A 26,276-nucleotide genomic window follows, 5' to 3' on the forward strand; every position below is an offset into this window, starting at 1 on the left:
ACTGTACCAGAAAATGAACATGAACAAAAGGAACTTGTTGACACATGGTGTCTCCTCTCTAGCCATTCCCATGTCATATTTGATGAAACTAACCATCAAGAATTGTTTTCTATCAATGTCTTCTGTATCGTTTATTACAGCTAGTTTTTACCGAACATACTCCTGTTGAAATTGCATTAGAGAGTGGTCGTCAAAGTCCAACATATCCTCCATCTCTTAGTTCAGATTCTGAACAGACCAGTAGCAATAATAAATCCAGATCTAGTCGTCATTTTAAAGGTTATGTGCCAATAATGTCATCTAGTTTGTTAAAGAGTGGAGCAAATCGTCTCTGGAGTAAAATGTTAGAACACAAACGAAGAGATTCTGGAGTCAATTTTAAGTATACACTTCCTGTCCCAGCTTCTCGTAGTACACTAGCCCCTCCCCTCACAGCACAATCACCTGCTACATTACTTGGTACTACAGGAGATCTAGGTGCTTCACTACAGGTTACTTAATATATAGCATTACTAAACTTCATTAAATAAACATATAGTTATTTATATGTGTAGCATGGCTCTTGATTGCTCTCTTGTAATATATAGATTATACTGATACATAATAATGTCTGGTTAACATTTTGTAGGTCTCCATAGGCAATGCTGCTCACACAAAACTACAAATTGTAAAGATTTCCTTAAAGATGGAACCCTTGAGAAGATATGGAAAGATTATCAGGTTGCAGAACAGAGTCATCCATCTATACCAGAGGCTCTCAAGACACCCGAGAAAGGTCTAATACGTACCTTGTTAAGAGGAAGGTCTCTAAAATTAGTGGACGTGACCCTAATCTTGTAGCTGAAGAGTATGTCAGTTGGCAACAACCTCAGTTGATAGTGGCAGCACACAGTTTGAAGATGCTCTCCAGAGAAAATATCAGAGGGTAAACTGTATACTATTAATATGTTTAATAATTGATATCTTTATAATGTAATTATCAAGTAGTAGATAGTAATTTTTAGTACTACTACTTACTATATTGTTTGTTTTATTCTTACAATGTAATTACTCTCTCTTTCTCTTTAAGCATTTAGAGTATAAGCTAAGATTTACAGCTTCAGAATGGGCTAGAATAGAACATGAGTTAACAAGAGAGAGGGGACTTTGGGGACCAGAGAAACCTTCCTTTCTTGACAAGTGGATGTTAGATTCAGTAGAGGGTAAGTAAATGTACATATGCTACTTTATGCTAACATATGAATCATGAATATACATACAAACTATGTGTCTATATTATATATGCATACATACTATGTGTCTATATTGTGTGTGTGTGTGTGTTACTATAAAGTTAATGTTTTCTACATGTAGGTCCAAGTCGTATGAGGAAGCGTTTGTGTCGTAACTATCTCTTTTATGAGCATTATAATTTTGATCCACATACAGAAAACTTGAAGGTATGTAATGATATCTCATATTTGACATTCTCTATATACTCTGTAATAATCTTGTAATTACTTGATACATAACAATACAACATATAGTATATAATTATATATGTGTGTGTGTATGTAAGTATGTAGTACTATTTTAGTATGTAGTACTATTTAGTATGTAGTACTATTTAGTATGGTATGTACTATTTAGTATGTAGTACTATTTAGTATGTATGTACTATTTAGTATGTAGTACTATTTAGTATGTAGTACTATTTACTATTTAGTATGTATGTACTATTTGCATATTCTTTCGTCTTAGGTTTGTAAACATCAAAATCCCAGCAGTTATCACACACCTCTGTATCTAGCTCGTTGCTCTATTTTTTTCTGATTCATCACTTTTGTCTCTACCTTTTCCTTTCCCTCCATCTCATGTTGCCTTGACAACACCACGTGCACGTGTAAAACTCACAAATACCAGTACCAAAAAATGGGAGACTATCTAGGTTAGTATATTAATGACTGCTATACAACTGATCTATCAGTAATCAACACACATCACTTGATGTTTTGTTGTTAAAAAAGAAAACATTATTAACATAATTAAAAAATGTGCCACATATAGTTTAAATTATTATCAAAAATTGAACTTGTATAGAAAACTGTTAAATTAATTTAGTGAGGTTTACATAATGTATACATGTCAGGGCTGGTATCAAGTGAAATAAAATATAATTAATTACAATTACAATTATTCCTTGATATTCTACTTGTAATTACAAATACAATATCATTACTGCTTGATAATTTCATTAACTTTAATAATGTTATTTTTCAATTTAACTTAATATCTACATACAATGTCATACATTAAAGTTTGGTTCATTTTATAGTGATAACCAACAAATATATTGTTATTATAATTACAATAATAGTCACACCCATTACAATTACTGATATCTGGTAGTATTCAATTACAAATACAATTACAATGAAAATGTAATTACCAATTACAATATAATTGATCACAGCCTTGATACATGTAATAAATTAGGTCTTATTAACTGTTTGTCTCTTTAGAGGATAGTACTACCAGAGCTGATATACTAAGTTCATTGGATAATGAAGATCCTGTGGCAAGAGCTCTATTTAAAATGATTGATCAAAAGGTAAGTTTATACTCAAAGCACTTATATTGCATATAACTATATATACAAATTGTTAAATTACTGATAATACTGGTATATATTGTATAACTAAGTTATCGTAATACTCGAGTATTAAGTCATACTTCTGATTTAATACCTCTCTAATTCAAACTATTGAAGTAATAATACTAATGAAGGAGATAGACTATAATAGTCACATGTCATACATTATATTACATTATTATATTACATTATATTACATTATTATATTATATATATATTACATTATATTACATTATTATATACTGTATGTCAGTAATGTGCATAATTTATAATTTATAATGATATTAGTAGGTAGCACACTGTTTCGTTGTTGAAAAATATAGTATGATGGTTTTATTATCTATTAGATTACAGAGTGCCATCAATGTGCTCGCCTGACTGGTCTAGATAGTTGTGACGGTCTATTGTTATTTGGTGTTACTAGTTTCTATGTAGTAGAGGGTATTACAATGACAAGAGATAACAATGTAGTAGATATTGAATCAGCCACTGAAGGGTAAGATCACTAATATATATTTATAGCACACAATTAGTTCATAATTAAAAGATGTCTATATCATTCAATCTTAAAATTAACACTTTCAGAGTTGACATAGTGAGTGTAAGTCCATAATATCATCTTTATATAGGAGTTATGATCCAGTTATACCTGCTCATCTACATAGTAATCTTTTACGAACTGGAGAGAATAAAACTATACAGTAAGTCAAAACTAACATTTACTTTATTCTCTGTATATGACAGGTGTACTAAATGGTCCTATGTACAAATCAGAGAGGTTCATAAGAGGAGGTACCTTCTACGTCACTGTGCTTTGGAGGTATTCTCTAACGATGGACAAAGTCTTTTTCTTATATTTCACTTACCACAAAGAGACAAAATTTACCAGAAGTGAGTAAAATATCTAGCAATGAGCTATATTACTGTTTGATAAAACATTAATACATTTCTGTGGTACTTGTTACTACGGAATTTAATTTGAGTGACTACTATAGCACTATTTCAGCTATATAAAGTAGCCATATTGCCTGCTATTATCATGCAGATATTTCCTAAATAATGCATACACTTTTAACCTGAAGACTTCTAATATGAATTACTTTGTAACACAATACTAGAGAAATTTTTTAATGAACTATATCTATAGGTTGTTCTCCCTTGCTCGTCCTTCTGATCAAGAACATCTGCTAGTTGATCCTGAGATGAACCCTGAGTCATTTTTTCCAATTTCTTCTCAGTTATTACGGGTAAAAAGAGTCTCATGCACCGTTGGGAGGTAAGTGCATGTATAGATTGTATGTATATAAACTGTATTTTAATGACTGATATGTTATGTTTTTAGAATGGAGAAATCTCTAACTTTGCCTATTTGATGCATCTCAACACATTAGCTGGACGATCCTATAATGACTTGATGCAGTATCCTGTATTTCCATGGGTATTAGCTGACTATGAGAATGCTGTAAGTAGCAATGTAATATTATGATAGATGTGTACTGACTCCCCTCTCTCTCTCTCCAGGTACTTGATCTAAATGATCCAAAGACATTTAGAGATTTTAGTCTTCCAATGGGAGCTCAGTCTACTAAAGATTGGAAATGTTTATTGAGCGGTACAAATACTTTGAAGATCCAATGGGTAATCAGTACTTCATTTTACATATACAACATGTGCATTAGATGATGCTCTACTGATATTTCTATTATAACTGCTGATGAGATATTAATATTATTCTTTATTTTCAGGTGAAGTGTCTACTCCTTACTATTATGGTACACATTATTCTTCAGCAATGTCTGTGGCTTCATTTCTTATTAGAATGGAACCCTTTACTAATTATTTTATCAAATTTACAGGTACACGTGTGAATGTTACTTATAACTAGCCTGTGTAACTATGTGTAGTTAATAATTAAAGTCTTAACATTAGGTTTAAGATTGATTGAGTTTTGATTTCTTACCTTATTTATTATTACATGTACTACAAGTACATTTATATAGGAGTTTTAAGGTAGTTTAGTCTCTGTCATTCAGAGTCAGCAACCCATGAAAATGAAATAACATTTCTGATTTTTATAATTCCCTAACTTCCTAACTTTACATACAATGTATATCTCATTAATTTTTATGATATTTACATTTAGCTATATACTAAGTACATGTACATTAATAATAAAGCAAACTTCACTAATATCCTTACTACAGTTATTAGAATGAATGATTACATATTGTATATGTCTCTTTCTTATAGGGTGGTCACTTTGACTTAGCTGATCGTATGTTTCATAGTATACCAGAAGCATGGAAATCTGCTAGTGATAGTAACATGGCTGATATTAAAGAACTTATACCAGAGTTCTTCTATCTCCCAGAATTTCTAGAAAAACACCAATCAATATGATTTAGGTAAGCATCTACTGATCTGTGTTCATATGTCTTAACATTGTAGTCTGAGTACATGTAATTTATTTGTTATTTTATTGCTATGTATGTGATATTTTATTGTTATATTTGTGTTATTTTATTGTTATATTTGTATATAGGTGTCAAACAGAATAGAGATGTACTAGGTGATGTAGTTCTACCACCTTGGGCTAAAGGAGATCCTTTAGAATTTATAAGAGTCAACAGAGAGGTAAAGATAGATAGCTTGTAATATACATACATTGTGAGGTTTGTGTTAGCAAAATTTGATATTAACTATTCTCATAATATGTACAATATATAAATGTACATAATATATATAATGACTAAAGGTACATGTTATTATTTTTACTATTTATATTTTATTGATGTGATAGGCTCTGGAGTCAGATTATGTATCTGCTCATCTTCACAAGTGGATTGATCTTATATTTGGATATAAACAGCAGGGAAAAGATGCTGAGAGGGCCCACAATGTCTTCCATCCACTCTTCTATGAAGGAACAGTTGGTATCCAATATAATCTTAATTACTTGTGGAATTGATTGTATAATTACAAACACTAACCTTATTTACAAGTACTGTAGACCACCACTGAAATAAGGAGTTACATGTAATTGTTAAAGACATTATTATTAAAAGAAGAGACCTTTTAATCATTACTTTAATTGCCTAGATATGTACATATATATGTGTAGTGTTATCAATCTTAACTTAATATATCAAGATATTGATACAATTGAAGAGCCAGTTCGTCGAAATGCTGTCATCTCTTTTATACATAACTTCGGACAAATGCCTAAACAACTCTTTAAACGACAACATCGTAGTAGAAAAGTCTTTGCTGGTACTGCATTAGGGAATCCTACTACAGATCCTTCCACAATAGGGACTCTGTTACCACAAGTATTCTTCAAGAATGTAGCTCAGTTACTACCATCCAAAGATCCTATAAAAGGTATGGACGGATTGGTTGATGGTATCATGCAGATAATGGATGGATGAATGAAGAGAATGACAGATAGATGAATGAACTAAAATATAGAGAGATGGGCAGGAATAATGTATGAGTAGATTAATGGACAGGAGGGTGACATGATGAATTGACAATCAGACTAGTTGATACAAACATGTTATGGATTAGACCTACAGGCATTTATATTTATTGTATTTGTTACTTGCTTTTAGTTATTAATGGTGAAGTTGGTACAATTATTGTCCCTCCATCTGATCGTCAATTGTTAGTTCTGGAAAAGAGGAGGATCCTATTACCAGGTCATTATCCTCGGTACTTTGCCTGGGGTTACATGGACCATAGTGCTAGAATAGCACTTGTAGAAGGAGACAAAGTAAGTCAATTATATGTACTTTAATGTAAAATTGCTGTCTACTTGTAAATAAAATTTACTTCAATAGTTCATATACAATACTGTAAAAGTGGTTTTATTTGCCGTGCTCTAATTTTCGCGACTGGAGGTTATCGTGAAATTAAAATCATCATTAATTAACTCCGTCTAAAATAAACCTCCATTTACAATAAACTCCACCTTTAATGATATTGCCACGTGGATGGTAACAGATAGATTGTCATGGAGGAATTTGTTATTTTGTCGCTCAGATGGGTCAGGTAAACTCGAGTTAGTTGGGTAACAATACTTGAGTATAGACATACCGGTAAGTAGTTCTTCTAAGTACTCTACACGTGTCACGAAATTTTTATTTCAACATAATATACGATAATTAAAGTGATTTAAATTTCGCATAAACCAAAGCTCACGAAATTAAAATCCCACGAACAATTAAAAAACGAAATATTAGCGATGTGAACTATTCCACTTTTACGGTATTTGAGACTTTTGCACAAATGTTTTATTTTCTTTCTTTCTTGTAACCCGACAGGCAGTAGCACTGCCTATGTAGGGAATACTAGGGATAACCCAGGTTGTCCAATAAATTTATATTAGTAGAAAGTGATATATATATCTCATGCAGCACTACTAATCAGAACTTCTCGATATTTCTTGTAGTGTAATAATGTAGTGGCTCTTTCTATAACAATACCTAACTAAGATAAAAGTTAACTTCTTGTTTTTCTTTCCGTTTTTATTGACTATTGGCATGCTTGACATTGAAGTCATAGTGATTAAAACTGATTATCTGCTTTTGTGAGTATAATTTGACTATTTAGAAGAGGAAGGAAGTTATTTGACAGCTTAATTTAGATCACTTCGTGCTATTCTCACAGAGCAAGACAATATTTATACTTTAGAATGCATCATTGAGATTTGTGGCATTTGCCACAAGACAATGGAAGTAATAAGAACCAAGTCTCTTTTATACTCTGAATTTGTGCATGTTACTTGGTACGTCTGGTATGTTTACTCATGACTCTTCACCTCTAAAGAAATTTCAGGATTATCATGTCATGCTGTGTACTGTAATTGTATCCTCTGTATGGCAATAAGTTGTCGTTAAAGTCCTATAAACCTTAATGATTATTTACTGGTAACATTGTTGACTTTACACTTCAGTGTCTTCCCATTCAATTTTTGGAGAGAAATGGTGTGAGATTTCTAGGCTTGTACCATGATATGCCTTAATTGACCAATCAAATTGCTCTATTTCAGATCAATATATAACTTGTATCCCTCCCGGAGACATGTACAAGTTATTATACACTTTTCCTCAAAGCTGTAAATACAGTAGCAACACCAAACAGTTTATTAGTTTTAAAAAATCTTATATATTTTTCTAATTTTTCTGACTATGTTGATAGTGATGGTTGAGCATTGAGCAATTGTTGAAATGAACATGTGACAAGTGTTTGCTTTTTTTTTTCTTTTCCTCTTTTCCATTTGTTGCATCATTGAGTATATCAGCTAGTTCCTTGATTTGTCTTCAGATATTCAATTGTAACTTCTTGTTCCATCAAGGCTGCAGTGACCAGTTCAAGACAATTAATTGCTTGTCAACTCCTTCCTGAAATAATCTGCCACTTGTAGGGAATGGTGAGATTTGAAACCTGAAATGCCTGCAGGAGTACACAATCAAGAGACAGTTTGAGAAAGAGCATTGTGGTCAACTGGAGTTTGTCCATACTAACTTTTGCCTTTATTTTTCTTTAAAGAAGTCAGATATATTGCAGGCATTTTAGCATCTGTAGGACAATGTTGTTAGCAAAAACGATAGTTCCTTGGTTATCCTCCCTAATGATAGTTGGGTTTTTTTGGTGTTGTTGCCTTAATGTCTGACAATAGTCTCCTCATCCCCAGTCATACAGCCTCTCGTGTGGCTGCAGTGAGTGCCACATACTCTGCTTCAGCAGGAGACAGTGCGACAACTGGTTCGCTTTCTGCTGAGCCAGCTGATAGCTCCTCCAGACATAACAAATAGATTCCCTGTAGTAGAATGTCGGTCGTCCATGTCCCCAGCCCAATCTATGTCTGAGAATCAAATTAGGCTGTCATCTGCTGATCTCTCGTACCTCAGGTTAATCGTTCCCTTGAGGTAACGAAGAATTCATTTTACTGCTGTCAAGTGAGCTTCAGTAGGACATTTTGATAGTGTAACTGACCTTGAAGGTACCTAGACCTGTAAACAATGCTGGATGTTGATCAGTGATCCCTTGAATAACTGTGTGTACGTGTGACAATATTCCCAGAGCTTGAATGGCAGGTAGACCAAGAAGGTTCTCTCTCAGTCCTTTCACAACATAGACTAAAACTGAACGCATGACATTCCTTTGCATGAGAGTGATGCTAATAGCTCACCCAGAACTGACAAATGTCTTTGGTCTGGACCACACAGGCTCTTCCACGATTTCCTTAGTTTCTTCAAATTAAGTTGTGTGAGAATGTTCTCAGCTAGAACAGTGACTTCAACACCAGTATCTATCTTAAAGGTGACCTCTTTCCCATCAACCATCACTTTACAGTTCCATGACTTTGATTTACTCTTAGAAACAACTGCATCCACACGAAAACCCCCTCTCCTTCCTCATCAGATTCTAAAGAGGGTGTTATTACATTGGCAACAGACCTTGAAAAACACTGGGAGTGGTAATGCCCCTTTTTCTGACAGGTATGACACACAGCATCCCTGGCAGGGCAGGTCTGTCTAGAATATGCGTCTTTGCCACAACTTGTACATTTGTGGTTAGTCCCTGACCTTTGTCTGAGGCCTCCTTTAGGTGGTATTCTGAAATGTTTTTTGTTGTCCAAACGTTTTTTTCCCCTTAATTTATCCACTCTCTTCACGTCTCCCTGACCACACTTTAGAATTTCTTGTTGCTCATGCACGGCCTCATGCTGCCTCACCATTTTCTTAGCTTTTTCCAGTGTCAAGTCCGCATATTTGCATCCGCTCTGATAACAAGCTATCACGAATACCAACCACGATTCGATCTCTGATCATTTCTTCTTTCATGGCTCCAAAATTGCAGTTCTCTGTTAGACCATACAAACTGGTGATAAGTTGCTCAACAGACTCCCCCTCACTCTGACTACCCTGATTAAATCTGGCACACTCAAAAATAGTGTTTCTTCTAACCTGGAAGAAGGCATCAAATTTAGTAAGGACTGCCATGTACAATTCCCGGTCATCCTCAGAGATGTTAGTAGAAGTAAGGGTACCTTCAGCATCTTTGCCCATACAATATAATAGTGTGCTGACCTGTCTCTCGTCAGATTTGCCGAGAGATCAGAGGCTAGTCTATATTGGTTGATCCTCTTTTTGGTTCTCTTGTTCTTCAAGTTGTAGTTGTTCTGGTTGCTCAGAGTCTGTAGGCAGAGCCCCACATACATCACTATGCACACGCTGTAGTCTCCTCGTCGAACTGATTTCTTCCCACTGACTTGAAAGGTTTTCTAGACACCTTTCCTTCCTAACACTTCTCACAGAATGATATCCCCATAGACTTAGGTATCTCCTCACCTTTTACCAACTCCCAACAAACCATCTCCTTCAGTTGATGTTCATTCAAGTCTCCTAACTGTTGATGCCAAAGATCAGCTTTGTTTCCAACTCGAGATCCTGATGCCACGGCAACGTGTTCCTGAGTGATAGTTTTGCAATCCAATTAATAGAGCTTGTCCGCAAGTGATCCCATTCCTAGTAATTTCCCCTTTCTGTCACGAATCCAACACTTGGTATTTCCAAACTTCACAGTGTTTCCCTTAGCAGTTGCTGCTCTCACTGAGAACAAGTTACAGGCCAGCTTAGGCACGTATAAAACATTACACATGGTAACCTTTTTAGGCTTACTCACTTTGAAGACTATTGTGAAGTGGATATTCCCTCTCCCAAGGCCTCCACTGCACGACTATCTCCCAGACACGCCTTTTGAGGTTTGTCAAACTCCTCGTAATTCACTAAGAGCTCGTGTCATGTGACTTGATCCTCCAGAATCAACTATTCAACCCCCCCCCTCAAGTTGTATGACTGAGACGATGCTCCAAATGCTCCTTCATCAGATTCATTGTCTGAGTGAGATCCTTCATCATGAGACTCCATACAAGCTGGCTTAGCTTTGTGCTTAAATTTTATAGGCTTTTGATGACAATTCTTTGGACAATCTCTATGTAAGTGTGCAGTCTCCCCACACAAGTAGCACACCTTCTTATATTGATGTCCTTCGCCTTTCTGAGACTCCATTTTCTGTTAGTGCTCGTCCTGTTCCACCTCCTGCGTTCATACTTCCATTCGGTTTGTAATCCCCATACAGTCTCTGCTTCTCACCAACCAGTGACTGCTAAGCTTACCTCTGATATCCCTAGTTCCAAGGCTGTCACTAGGGTGGAGTAGCTAGGAGGTAGACTTCCCAAGAGAGTAACAACTTCATCCTCCTCAGCTATCAATGCTTTGAGCACGGCTAACCTGTCTCATTAGCTATGTGTTTATACACCAATGACCTGTTGCCATTGGTATATAAATGACATATCTACATTGACCTCAGTGTATAATCTATACTTATACCAACACTGTCTATGTACCAGGTTGGGTTGGTACTCAGGTAAAGTAGCACCTAGATAATTAAAGGTCTTTCCAACCTTTCAAGCTTAGACTTCCATTGATAGCCTTTTATCTGAAATGACTTACTAGTACTTAATGTTTGCCGTTTCTCTGTCAAGTTTTGTAGTTGTTAGTTGCTGTAAATAAAAGTTCACAAGAACTTTTATTTACTATACAACATGTTGCCAGTAAGTCCTTCTTCAGTTATAGCAATAGACAATAATAAAAATAATAATTTACTTAGCTTACTTACATGTATATAGTCTTTGTTGGTACAAAGACTGGTATTGTAGGAAGTACTTTTGGCATATTTTAGTTTGTGTTGTTAGTATTTGTCTCTGCATGTGTCTTTTCTATTATTGCTGGCTATTATAACTATCAAAGACAACTAAGGATGTGTTATCGACTGTTCTGTCATAGGTTCATCAATCCATGTGGAAAGCAGGTCTGTATGATTTCACAGTTTTTTGTCTTTATGTTTTGAAATGTTTAAATGTTTTAATTACAGCAATAAAGGTATTATGGCTACACTCTCTGCATAGGACAGGTTTAAATCACATGATCTTTTTTCAGAATATTGGTTAATTGTACTTGGTGATAATGTTTTTGTCTTCACTCATTGACTAAGCTTATATTGCAATGTTCTCTTGTTCCTTCTTTGTATATAAAATGAAGCATAACATAATGTAGTAGAAAAAGTGACCATGCAGTGACTACTTGAAGCTTGAAGTGATCTTAAAGAGACCTTGGGAACACATTAATAGTAGGGACAATCTCTTCAAAGCTTTTATATTGTCATTGTGGACATAATATACAATGTGAAAAATTGACTTCTACATTGATTTTTGATGTTTGAGATGGTACAGCTGATATTTTTGTCCCTCTTTTATAATATTTAAAGTTTGTGGTTTGTGGTATTTATAGTTTATCTGACTGACAATTGGCTCATGGTTTTCTTAAAACGTTGTAAGAGCTTCATGTATTTAACATTATAACTAACTAGACAGTGATCTGATGCACATGTACATATAACTAGATTTTTTGAAGCTTTAAATTGTCATATAGCAATGTTTTTGTCTTTAAATGAAGACTTTACGATCCTCAGAGGTCAGGCTCTTTCTCATTGTTTTTTTCTTGTTTGTATCAAAGATTCAAAATTGTTAATTTTTGCCATACAATAAAATGGAATTGAACTTTACATTGATTTGCCAAAACTCTCCATGCATATTTCAGAGGGCTTGTTTAACTGTTCTTTTCATTAATTCTAATTCTGTTGACCTTCACATTCTGTGTCTCTCTTTTGAAAGTAAATTAATCTACTAATGTATACCCATCCAAACTTATAAAATTGTACTTATATTTCCATGTACATACCTTCAACTTTCCTGCTTGTCTTAATTTGTTTTATGATATTTGTATTCATCTTTTGTTATTAGTCTTACCAATTACCTTAATTGATATACCAAAACATTTTTCCAAGTGATACCTTAAACCTTTGTTTAATAAAAAATCAGTTGGGTCTTCAAATTGCCATTATCCTGGGCCTGTACAGGAGAGCTGTACAGATGTGATAGTACTTCTGTACTATATTAGCATTAATAGATGTGATAGTACTTCTTTACTATATTAGCATTAATAGATGTGATAGTACTTCTGTTACTATATTAGCATTAATAGATGTGATAGTACTTCTGTTACTATATTAGCATTAATAGATGTGATAGTACTATATTAGCATTAATAGATGTGATAGTACTTCTGTTACTATATTAGCATTAATAGATGTGATCTGTACTGTATTCTGTACTTCTTACTACTGTATTAGCATTAATAGATGTGATAGTACTTCTGTTACTGTATTAGCAATAGATGTGATAGTACTTCTGTTACTATATTAGCATTAATAGATGTGATAGTACTGTATTACTGTACTTCTGTTACTTATTAGCATTAATAGATGTGATAGTACTTCTGTTACTGTATTAGCATTAATAGATGTGATAGTACTTCTGTATTACTAGTATTAGCATTAATAGATGTGATAGTACTTCTGTTACTGTATTATGTGATAGTACTTCTGTTACTGTATTAGCATTATAGATGTGATAGTACTTCTGTTACTGTATTAGCATTAATAGATGTGATAGTACTTCTGTATTACTGTATTAGCATTAATAGATGTGATAGTACTTCTGTTACTGTATTAGCATTAATAGATGTGATAGTACTTCTGTTACTGTATTAGCATTAATAGATGTGATAGTACTTCTGTTACTGTATTAGCATTAATAGATGTAGTACTTCTGTTACTGTATTAGCATTAATAGATGTGATAGTACTTCTGTTACTGTATTAGCATTAATAGATGTGATAGTACTTCTGTTACTGTATTAGCATTAATAGATGTGATAGTACTTCTGTTACTGTATTAGCATTAATAGATGTGATAGTACTTCTGTTACTGTATTAGCATTAATAGATGTGATAGTACTTCTGTTACTGTATTAGCATTAATAGATGTGATAGTACTTCTGTTACTGTATTAGCATTAATAGATGTGATAGTACTTCTGTTACTGTATTAGCATTAATAGATGTGATAGTACTTCTGTTACTGTATTAGCATTAATAGAGTGATAGTACTTCTGTTACTGTATTAGCATTAATAGATGTGATATAGACTGTGATATGTGTACTTCTGTTACTGTATTAGCATTAATAGATGTGATAGTACTTCTGTTACTGTATTAGCACTAGATGTGATAGTACTTCTGCATATTAGCATTAAGATGTGATAGTACTTCTGTTACTGTATTAGCATTAATAGATGTGATAGTACTTCTGTTACTGTATTAGCATTAATAGATGTGATAGTACTTCTGTTACTGTATTAGCATTAATAGATGTGATAGTACTTCTGTTACTGTATTAGCATTAATAGATGTGATAGTACTGTTACTGTATTAGCATTAATAGATGTGATAGTACTTCTGTTACTGTATTAGCATTAATAGATGTGATATTCTTACTGTTACTAATATTAGCTGTTACTGTTATGTAGATTACTTCTGTTATTAATAGTTACTGTATTAGCATTAATAGATGTGATGACTTCTGTTACTGTATTAGCATTAATAGATGTGATAGTACTTCTGTTACTGTATTAGCATTAATAGATGTGATAGTACTTCTGTTACTGTATTAGCATTAATAGATGTGATAGTACTTCTGTTACTATATTAGCATTAATAGATGCATTAATGTATTAGCATTAAAAAATATTTCTTTAAATGTTAGGGGAAATTATAAGAGTTTGTTGGCATTTAATTGTTTGAGGGTTGCTTGGTGGAAGAGGAGAAAATCATACTTCTGGATATTAGCATTAATTTGGAGATTGTGTTAAATTGACTTACCATACTCAGTAAATATTTGGGTGTCTTAACTTGTGATCATTGATTTTGGAATTTTATACCATACTTACATGTGTATATCCTCATGTGTATATATCCTTCTGCAACCCAAGGTCTAGTAATAGTTATAGCCCGGTCATACATACTCTTCTTTCAACTTTTTTACTCGTGACCTAACAATCTCATGTCTTGTTTCTTTTGGTAATCTCTCAATTTTATATTTTGTTTTTTGGGGGTAATCACTTCATCTTCAACATTTTATAGACTTCTGTACACAATATCTCTAGAAGCACTTTCCATTTCTAACACTGAAAATACAATTGCAATACATCATCAATGATATATTGTGGATACCTGATTTTAGCAAGTCATGATATTTCGGCCACTGCATAATGAACCTCATTAAAGCTTGACTTAGATATCATTGAGGAAAAATCAAAAATTTAAATCTGATAAATAAATTGAGACAATGTTGCAATCTTTCACAGCACTTTAATTTCATTCATCCATAATTTGATCTTTTCTTGAATGCAAGTCTTCACAAAAGAATCTGAATCCACAGCAGTACCTAAATAGTGAGTACCTTCGCCAGTATTGGAAATTTCTGAGTTTTAAAAGACTTTTCATGGCTTCTGGCAGTAAAAGTTCTTTCACAATTAGAACAGTTTTCTACAGCAACAGCAACATTGGCATACTACACGTGATGAATCTCCTGATTGGCTATCCTTTGCAACAACGGGGGCAGTAGCACAATTATCCATCGCTGCCACTGCAAGGGGATTGCCCTGAGTTATTTTGTAAAATTTCTTTATGCAATAGGTCACTTTCAATTTGTATGTGTTAATCAAAACTTTGCTAGTGTAGGGCACATCATTTGTAACCTGGCAATTTAATGAGTTAAGCATTTGAAGCATCAACCAGCGTCTGTCTGTGGTAAACTTAAAAAAAATCATTCTTATTGCATGATCAGTAGCTTGACAATTTAAGTGCTGTTTTAACACTAAATTAACACCGTTTTATTACTGATTATACACCCTTTAACACTGATCATATGCTGTTTTAACAGAGTTTTAACACTTTGATCATGTGCTGTTTAAACACTGTTCATATGTTGTATGGACATCCCTACATAGTACCAATATTACAATATCAATCACTTGAGATTACTTTGATGAAAAAATTAATTAATGAACAGGTAATTGATGTGATACATTCATCAATTAATTATTTCTCATCACACATTAATTGCCTGATAAATCACATTTTGTGTTTGGCTATTCTGTATAATTTTGATTTAATGGACATGTTTTATTGTTATTTAATTTTTCCCTGTTGTTTACTTTTCTTTAGTGTATCTCAGTCTTTGAAGGTCTTCAACAAGGTAGAATTCATTGTGCATCTGCTCTAGACGAGAATATACTTCTAACAGCTGGAGAAAGTACTGTAAGTAATTATATATAATACTATCAGAACCAATATAATACTGTCTGATACATCTATTATATCCTACCTTGTAAGAGACATTGCAGAATTTCTATTTCATTATGATACAAGTAGCTTAGCAATCAGTATAGACTGTTCTCCCTTATACAGGCACTATATATAGGCCATGTGGACAAGCAGGGTGTTTTTTCCATTAACATGCATATAATTTTACACTGATTTAACATTTACTATAATTGTTGATATGGGTGTTTGGTATCACTTTTTCCATCTAAGTAATGGATGGGATAGTTTTGACCAGCATCAAGTTCACTAATACTGAAAACTTCAAACTGTTATCATAATTCAAATAGTTATGATATCATATATCATTTAACCTATCTTGTGCTTTCAAAAGTCATTATGTCATATAGCCTTGTTAAAGCTACTTGTTTAATATCCTATATCCTATATCATGCACATTAACAATATGTTATGTAACAGTTAAATTATTCTAATTCAGGTTGTATATGTGGGACAATGAAGACAATTGGTGTTAAAGACAAATCTCCTGTTAAACTTCAATTAAAAACACACTTCATGGACACACAGGACCAGTTCAATGTCTAGCTACCTCTGCTAGTTATAACTTAATAGTATCAGGATCCAAGGTCAGTGTCATATAATCTCATTGTACAAGTATAATTACATTGGACATGTACCTTAAGATATATTCTCATTAAGTATTCTATTCTTTTACTTTTAGGATAAGACCTGTATTATTTGGGATAGTAATAAACTTTTATTATACGTCAACTTGGGGGACATTCACTCCTGTCACTGCAGTCACTATTAACCAACTTAATGTAAGACAACATTGTCATTGATATAAATGTGCTGTATGTGTGAATGGTCAGTTATTGTGTAACTAAGAAAACTATACCACATTACTCAGTCACTGTTACCTGTGTACATGTGTTTAGTTCTAAAGAAGTTTAAGGCTTATTTTTCTTATACTGAAGTTAATAGTACAAACAATAGATTAATATGCTTGCTTGATTGTAGTAGTATCATGTGCAGTATTAACTGATGTCTCTCTGTGGTATGAGTGTGTGTGTGTGTGTGTGTGTGTGTGTGTGTGTGTGTGTGTGTGTGTGTGTGTGTGTGTGTCATTACTGTATATTTATACTGTAGGGTAATATTGTCTCGTGTACACGTAATGAGATTCGTCTTTGGACTATTAATGGTATCTTAATTGCTAGAGCTGAGCTAACTATTACTGGTAACTTTAGACTTCTTTGTTGTGCTGTCTCTGAAGTGGAGTTCTAATAAGTAAAAGAGGGAGGGAAGGCAGCTGTAATTATTGTGTGAAGATATTGTCAATGTACATTTATTCTATTACATGTAGATGTTTGAATGGGACAACGACAATGTTATTGTTACTGGATCATCTGATGGAGTAGTCAGAGTAAGTGATATTTTATGTCAACATGTTAAACTAGTTACAAAAATCAGATTACTCCATTGGAGGTGTATAAATGTACTTATAATGTGATAGTGGATTAAGTATAATCAGAGCATCAGTCTGAAATATAAGTGAAGGACTATCTTTGAGCACTTTACAAAGGAGTGGCTTGTTACATAGATATAGTACTATTTTAAGGCAGTATTAAGAAAGGATAGGATAACAGAAATGTGCTCAAAATTGAAATAGCAACTTAGTCTAATACCCAGCTGACTGATCCCAAAACTAGCAGAAGCTAACTTGCTCTCCATTAACAGTTTTCTCACCACAATAAATATTAGTGCTACCTGTACAATGTAAAACAAGCTATAGCCTGTTGCTAAAGTCAGTTGTACAACTCATTGTTAGTTACTATGGGTATTTATGTAAACCTCATGCCTTTAGCCCTACATTTATAAATGTCATCAAGTCCTCCATCTCGTACTGTCTTACAATAAGTATTGATAATACATGAAATTATTAATTTATGACTTGATAATATCTGTGTAGCTATGGCGTGTTGAATATGAAAGAGATGACGCTGACCAGCTACCTCATGACCTTTATCCAGCCACACCCCCTTCTATATATGTTGATACTGAATATCCTACACTCTGTCCAGTTTACCCTGGAAGACCTCTAAAACTGGTCAGATCTACTAGAGATACTAGTTCAGACAGCATTGCAAATGACAAAGAAGAGGAAGATGAATTTGATACATCAGCAGCTATTGAACAACTGGAATCATCTGATACAGAGAGCTCTGAGGCTTTGAGAGGAACGACTAGCCTTGACAGAGAAGAGGATGAAGTACCCAGTACAATAACTACTGCTAATGTTGATGATGATGAGTTAACTCAAGATACAACCAAGTCAGATGCTATTACTGAAGACAAGACTACTGAAGAATCATCAGTGGTCACCAAATATATTGAAGAGGCACAAAGGAAAGCTAAAGAGCTAAGGGAAAAAAAGTAATTAAGTTTTTAAAACACTTTACTATTCATACACTTAATCTAATAACAGTAATTATATTGTTGACACTGTATCATTTATTATTATAGCTGGATATTGGAGGCGTAAACTAATTTTAGCTCATACTCTCACAATGCATATTCATATCAGAGACAAGACAATGCCTCGCAGCTGCTGTTACTAGTATAGCTGTGTCTAAGTAAGTCAAAAGTAGAGCCGTTTATATTGTTTTTTTAAGAACTTGATTTTTATATGACCTTACAATATAATGTTGAATCAATGTGATTAATGTGATGCATAATAAATTTAGATACTAGAATTCATGTTGTCTGTCTTTGTAGAGATCACAGAAAATTGTTTATTGGTGATGCTCGAGGAAGAGTCTTTAGTTGGTCTGTAGCTGACAGTCCAGGTTAGTAGTGACTAGACACTTCATTCTACATTAATGAGGCAAAGTAATTTATTTATGTAAGATATAGAATGTTAGTTCACCTGCCTTTATTGTGTCTTAGTCTGAGGTCTCTAAAACTAACGTTTTAGTATTAATATTGGTAATTGTGTAGGTGGAGTAATGGAACACTGGATTCTTGATGATGCTGTTAATAATTGTATGAGATGTAATGTAGAGTTTACACTAACTGAAAGAAAGCATCATTGTCGTGACTGTGGAAAAATTTTCTGTGCAAAGTAAGTAATATACTCTTATTAGTATATGCTATAGTATGTTTGGACCTTAGATTCCCTTAGACAATTAAATACTAATTTATATTCGACTCTGAACAATCAGACATCTTAATTCCTTTGCAATGAATGTGTTACAGAAATTAACTCTAAAGAGTAACATAAAGTAGAAGATATAGGAAAATATAATACCTACATGAATAATTTGGATGAATGAATTTTTCAAATTTTACTTTGAGCATACTCTTAAGCAAGAACACTACTGCATGACTATGATGGCTAGATTTTAGCTTTTTTAGATTAACTCTATCTACTTTTGGCTCCAATATTATGCTTGTTCTTAAAGCAGGATATGGACAATGAAAGTATAAGTAGACACCTAAAACATCTTTCTTTAAACAGCACTATATACAAAAAAGCTAAGAGAAATGACTGCTACCTCTGCATTTATATACTTAACAAGCACATGTGTTAGGCACATGTTGAAAAATAGTAGAGTCAGAAAATTGAGAACTTCAATTATTACTATAGATACTTCATGTTATACTCTCTCTTCTGCTGTTCAGTCATTATGGATTCCTAGACAAGCAATGTAGTTGTACAATTTACTATGTCTTAATGTAGTACCATTGCCATATTGCCATACTAACAGCTAAAATGCATACATTGTTGAATGTTTTAACCAATACACACCTTATAAATGTTAACATCATTTTACACAACAAATAATTGACTTTCTGCTACAAGAAGAGTATAATTCTATATATCTTGACATATAAATAGCTGATCTCACAAAAGTAGTCATATTCATTGCAGGGTATTTTCTGAAGTGTATGTAATAATGTATTATAAAAGTATACTAATGTAATTATTATTTGTTATGTTCTTTAGATGTAGTGATTACCAAAGTGAAATAGAGAGACTAAGAATTACCAAGAAAGTTCGTGTGTGTCTTGATTGTTATGATAGACTAAGATTTACATAATACATAATATTACTGCTTTTTATAAATGAATATAAATTATTCTTTACTCTAATAAACTTGCATTAATTTGAAAGTAAATTTTTAACCATCTTGGTCAACTGGAGGGGATGATGTACATGTGTTTGTTATCAATTTGTCTGAATTGCTCTGTCTATGTAGTAACAACACAAAATTAGAAGACTACATACTAAAAACAGAGTTGATTGATTTTATAACTTGGCACTGGTGAACTCCAAGGTAGTCAAATGCATGTCTGATAACAGATTACATTAGTCTTAAGTAATCTAGTTTATTTAGAAGGTGTACGTGTTTGTTGTTTCTTTAGTGAAAGGTTGTGCACAGTAAACTTAAAAAAACTGCACATATTGTCCAATAATAAATCTTATAATCATGAATACAATTGTAAATTGTTTACACTATTATTGTTTACAAATTATTAACTTAGCAAAAAACTATTTCATACAAAATTGCAGCAAAACAGTTAATTTGAATTTTCTGCCCGTTTTTCTTTGTCGTTTTAAGATAGCTTGCAATTCGTTGTCTTTTTGATCCAGCTTTAAAGGGTTAACTAGTTTGTTAGCTACAGTTGTGGTCTGCCTAATGTGCTACTTTTTTTTTCTTGCTTCATTTTAGCACCATCCTGTTTTGTGATATCATCTGTGGTCTGAGAAACAGGTTGTTGTGCTCTTTGGCCTACATTCTCTGTAGAAATTATATCAGGAATAGGATGCTCGTGAGCTGACTCAATCTTCTGTCGTCTCTTGAGAAGTTTAGCACCTAAAGATGTCAATGGTTTGGTCATCATCTTCAGTCTCAATAGCAACAGGAAGAAGACAAGTACCAACTTTTTGTGGATTATAACCTTTAAGTTGTGGAGTTGGTTTTGTTGGTGCTGGTATAGGAGTGTATCTAATAGGTAAAGGGAGTAAAGGGTCTTTTCTTCTTTCTTCTGGGATTAGAGTGTTGGCTTTCTTAGCAATATCAGGAATGTTATTTGTTAAATTGGACTTTAACAGCTCATGGCCATCTGAGGTATAAATAGAAAGTGATAATATTTTATCTTCACTATCAGATCTGTTGAGTTACTTTGGGTTCTTTCTGACTTTGGCTTTATGACATCTCCTATAGTTAACTCAATGTATTCCCAATCACTGGGTTCAGGCTTGGTCTCTGAAAACTGCAATTAATGATTGAATAATGGTTATTACATTATTTTTGAAATTCTGTTCATGTACTGATGTAGCTAATTCACATTACTTTTAATGATGAGCATTATTGCCCTATGATAAGAACTTATTATGTGACGTTAATTGATTATGTCATTAATGCATGAATTTATAAACTATACATTACCTGATATGGCAAACATTGGTGATTAGCATTATACTGCACACCTTTTTCCAATTGCTTTTTCTCTCTCAATGTTTTTTGGTAAAGTTCTTCAATTTCTCGTAGTCTTTCTTTAAGCTTTTGTCTGTCTTCAACCATTTGTAAGTTTTGGTGTTCAAACTGTATACGTTGAGACTCCAAAGCACTATTCCTGGATTCCAGGTTTCTAACAGTGAGGTTCAACTGTTCCAATGATTTCTATTAAAAGCAAGAGTTGTTCATTCCTAATCAATCACATGTAGTGTTACTATATTTTGTATTCCTTCACATTAATAACATAGCTACCTTTTAATCATTATAATTCCTTTTAATCACTATACAGTTGGTATGTTTATGTATATGTAGTTGCTATGATAATGTTGTCATGATAGTGGTTGTTGCTATGGTAACACACATGATGTTGAAGAAACTGTTGCTATAGTGACATACAACTATCTGACATTGCATTTTTGTGTGGATTACATGGTTACATGGATTTGGGGATTTTTATGTCAAAAGTTAAACTAAACATTACATATGAATTCAATATCTGGTAGGTTTTGGCTTTTGTTTCTAACAAAATTTTGGATAGTTATGGCAATAAACATTTTCCTTCTAAAAATGTAGAAAATGGGCACTGTCACTAATTCTTTACTTTTTGGTAGAAAATTTTTTTTTTAGCAAAACCTGCTGATAACATACATTAATTAAACAATGGTAATCAATTAAATATCTGGCAGGTTTTGACAATGTAATAAAAAATTGAAAAAATAACCAAAAATAGCTGACTCTTAAAATAATAATTAGTCTAATGTTCATAAGATCACAATTAATGTTGCTATGGATATAATATATATATATAGTTGCTGCAGTGATATATATATATAGTTGCTATGTTATGTGTTGTCATGATGATCTTTACCATGAAATAGTTGCTAGTAACATACATGCTGCTAAAGTAAATGTTGCTATGTTAGTACAGTATGATATCACTGTATTCATAGTTTTTTTATTATGGGGTGAAAAATTAAACTATTCATAAATCTTGGAATAGAATAATGTGTAAAGATTTATGAATACTGTCATTGTGATTTGTCTCCCAAAAACTATTAACTAATTACAATCTCCTATTATATTGTTTAAAACTCAGCCTTACCACCATGTGTTATCTTAATCAACCCACTTGCTGTGGTTCTTTAAATATAAGTTTTTTGTGTGCATACCTCAGTGTTTCTAAGGTTTCAATATCTTGATGTAGTCGTTCAATTGTTTTCTTCATATTGATGCACCTTTGCCATATTGTCATCATTCATTTGATGAAGTAACATATTTTCCTGTTCCATATGAACAATCTAAAAAAAAACATAATATCTCAACATCAGATTAAATTCAATACAGTGACAATACCTGAGCTGACAATGGAATCACATACATCTTGTAGTTCTTTTTCATGTTCATTCTTCAGCTCCATCTAATGAAAATTATTGATATTATAGTACAAAGGTCACATACTATCAATATCATTTACTAGTTATTTTTTAATACTGAACTTGTAACAATTCAGTAACTTGAGACTGTAACTATATAAAATATAAACATGATGATCATATAATTAAAACTAACTTCTTCCTTTTCATTTGCCACTGCTGCCAGCTGGACCTCTACTTCTTCCTTTCCTGTAGTAATTGTAATCACTTGACTTTCCAATTCCTTCTTTGCATTAGTCATTGTAGTTAGTTGAGCTTTCAATTGATCTACTTCATCTTCCTTTGTTCTGTCTCTATCAGAAACTACTTTCAAATCAATTCCAGGTAATTTTTCCACAAATTCTTTAACAGCTGTTTGATACTCCTTCAGTTGGTCTACCAGATCTGTATTCACTATTTGAGGGCACTATATACCATATAAAGAAATAATCAATTTAAAACACATATATATGTAATGACATGTATCTGAACACATGCATAAACTATGATTGATAACTTACAGAAATCTTCATAAGATCTTCTAGTTTATATGGATAAGCAGAACACAATTCATTGAGGTTTGCGTTAAGTGTTAGCATAGTTAGTCGTTTCTCTGGCTCATCTTGAAGGCATGCTACAATAAGGTCATAGAGACAATGTTGTTGACCCATTTTCTTCAGCCATGTCCTTCTTCTTTCCATTTCAATACCATCTTTAATTTCACCTACTTTCTTCCAATTCATATAAACAGGCTGTGGATATACTTCATTGATAAGGTAAAGAGTTACGTGACCTACAAACAAAGAAACTAATGTAATGTGTTGTATTATTACTAAATTACCAAATGAGAATGTGTCCAATTTCTGATCATATTTCCCTTCAACAGCCTCTGGTGGCATATAATCTGTTGCTCCAGGCATTATTGTCATGCTACCCTTGTTCAAAATGTTTTGTGGAAGTACTCGTGACATTCCAAAGTCTGCTACTTTATGAGCAATAGTTGTTCTGTGAGCAATATGTTGCCAGCATTGAGATCTCTATGTATGACACCATGAGAATGAATGTGTAAACAAACCTGATGAACATCTCGTAAAATACTTAACTTGATGGATAGAGGAATATTTTGATGTTTCTCTATGAATCTTCCAGATCAATGTGTAGTTTTTCCATAATTAGTGTTAAATCTCTTGGGTCTGGTGATGGCTGATAAATACCAAGAAACTGAACGATGTTTGGATGACGCATCTTGCTCACTAGATCGCATTCTTGGCGAAATTTCTCGATCAATGGCATGTACTGATCTTCTTCAACAAACTGATGGGCTCCTAATCCAACGAGAATATCTAATATACGTTTCCCAATGCACACTGCTCCATTGTATTTGACTTCAAAGACAGCACCATAAGAACCTCGCGCCTTCTCTTTCAATGGCTCAATTCTCTCGTCTAAAGAAATCATATACTGTTGCAAAACCTCACTTGGCACTTCATTTCCCCATATATTATGAAACCAAAGATTGGCCGCCATGGTGAACTAAGACCCCTCCCTCTCCCCACTTGGAATCGGGAATCCTCTAAAAAGTGCACTTAATATTCGATCATGATCTCATGACACAGGACGTGAACTTTATATTTCGTAAAAAAATTGGTCCCGGCCCAAAATTTGGTCCAAATTTGAAAAGAAAGGCTGAAAAATTAATTCCGTCTTGCAATATATGAACCCAGGACTGTAATAATTTTGCAAGAGAAATGGATTCGGCAAACAAATCGTTTTGGCACTTCTCAGGCTGTGTGTACTTAATTGAGAGCTTTTAACTACCTAAGAAGTTTTTCAAAGTGTCAAAAAAGCAATATTATACAGCAAGAGAATGTGAACCTGACTGAGAATTAAGCAGTAAACTAAATAGAAAATGAACTAATACCTCAGATTGTCCTGCTAACAGGAAGAGAAGTATTTGGAAAAAAAGGCTAGCAAACTAGGATTGAAAGAAGGAGAATTGTACTATAAGAAGAAGCCAGGACAAGTTTGTATTATTTTTTTCAAATTTCTTTTTTGCTGTCTTGTAATAATTTAGAATAGTGTTTCTGCTTTCAGTAGGTGATGTGTACAGTCTAAGGCTGAAAAATTACAAATTGTCCACTGTTGGTATACTGACTTAACATCAGAACATCTTGTAAAAAAGACCTATAATAGAGTTATTGAGTGGAGTCATGAAAGATTTGAAGCTAGTTGTAAGTGATGCATTTTTCTTATTATATGTTGTACTGTGTCTTACCATAGGTATCTGTATGTGATGTCATGAGTGTCAAAGAAAGACAAGTTGACAGCTACAAGACCAAAGCTACACCCTATTCCGGTTCATTCCCCATCATACCACATTAGAATTGGACCTTTGTGACCTGTGTCTCAATCAGGCAAAATATATATATTTTAACTATTAGTGATTATTTCACGAAAATAGGTCAGCAGCAGCTGCTTTTAACAACAAAAGAAGCTGTAGGAGTGGCTTATGAGTTGTTATCCAAACATTGATGGACTTCAATCCACTATATTGAGCATGACATTCGTATTTTTAGTGCAGAGAGGACAGTTTGTACAAGTACTTCACGTTTCACGTCAATGAAAATTACTGGTAACTGCCAGTAATATTGGCTGTCCTGTTTTGTAACTGTTGATACCATTTGACTGTATATATTCAATCTAGAGCCAAGGTACAGATTGCAGCATTGTTGTTCACAAAATCAACCTGTGTATTTTCAGCCAGTTCAACTACATACAACATTTTTAATTGTCTTTCATCATATCTCTTTGTGGCGGGCAAACCCTTACACAAAATAACGTACATTTAACATCAATTAAGGGAGCACTGTATCAAAAATAAAACAATTAACCCATTTCCCTGCCATTTACAAAAAGAAAGCAAAACAATATTTTGCTTATATGAAAATTTGGAGTATACTGCAAGTGCCATCAGCCAAAAGAGATTGAGTGCAAGGGCTGCAAAGAGTGATATCATGAAGATTGTGTTGAAGTCCCAAGTGCCATTAGGCAGACCAAGAGGCACATATCATGTAGTGACAGTCCAGGTAACTAGACACTTCATTCTACATTAACAAGAAAAAAAAAATGAATGTAATTTACTTAAGTAAGATATAGAATGTTAGCTCACCTGCCTTTTATTGTGTCTTAGTCTGAAGTCTCTAAACCTTTAGAGATAGAGTTGATAACGTTTTAGTGTTAATATTGGTAATTGTGTAGGTGGAGTAATAGAACGCTGTATTCCTTGTATGAGATGTAATGTAGAGTTTACACTAACTGAAAGAAGACATCATTGTCGTGACTGTGGAAAAAACGTCTGTGCAAAGTAAGCAACATATTCTTATTGCACTTTAATACGTCTAA

The 26,276-nt window shown here is 33.3% G+C and overlaps 1 protein-coding gene across 1 annotated transcript; it reads left to right on the forward strand.

Moving 5' to 3' along the window:
* Positions 1 to 2,575: 2,575 nt before the first annotated feature.
* LOC121391848 (WD repeat and FYVE domain-containing protein 3-like) lies at positions 2,576 to 20,040 on the forward strand. The gene is given in 18 exon segments (XM_041523326.1): positions 2,576 to 2,590; positions 3,975 to 4,094; positions 4,154 to 4,217; positions 4,220 to 4,270; positions 4,378 to 4,502; positions 4,883 to 5,011; positions 5,013 to 5,037; positions 5,175 to 5,266; positions 5,433 to 5,565; positions 5,783 to 6,013; positions 6,244 to 6,404; positions 15,824 to 15,916; positions 17,304 to 17,363; positions 17,910 to 18,317; positions 18,494 to 18,573; positions 18,716 to 18,786; positions 18,938 to 19,061; positions 19,947 to 20,040. Coding segments are annotated over 18 exon segments (2,076 nt in total).
* The last annotated feature ends 6,236 nt before the right edge of the window (positions 20,041 to 26,276 follow it).

This window comes from Gigantopelta aegis, unplaced genomic scaffold, assembly GCF_016097555.1.
Source record: "Gigantopelta aegis isolate Gae_Host unplaced genomic scaffold, Gae_host_genome ctg3016_pilon_pilon, whole genome shotgun sequence".
Classification (NCBI taxonomy): domain Eukaryota; kingdom Metazoa; phylum Mollusca; class Gastropoda; order Neomphalida; family Peltospiridae; genus Gigantopelta; species Gigantopelta aegis.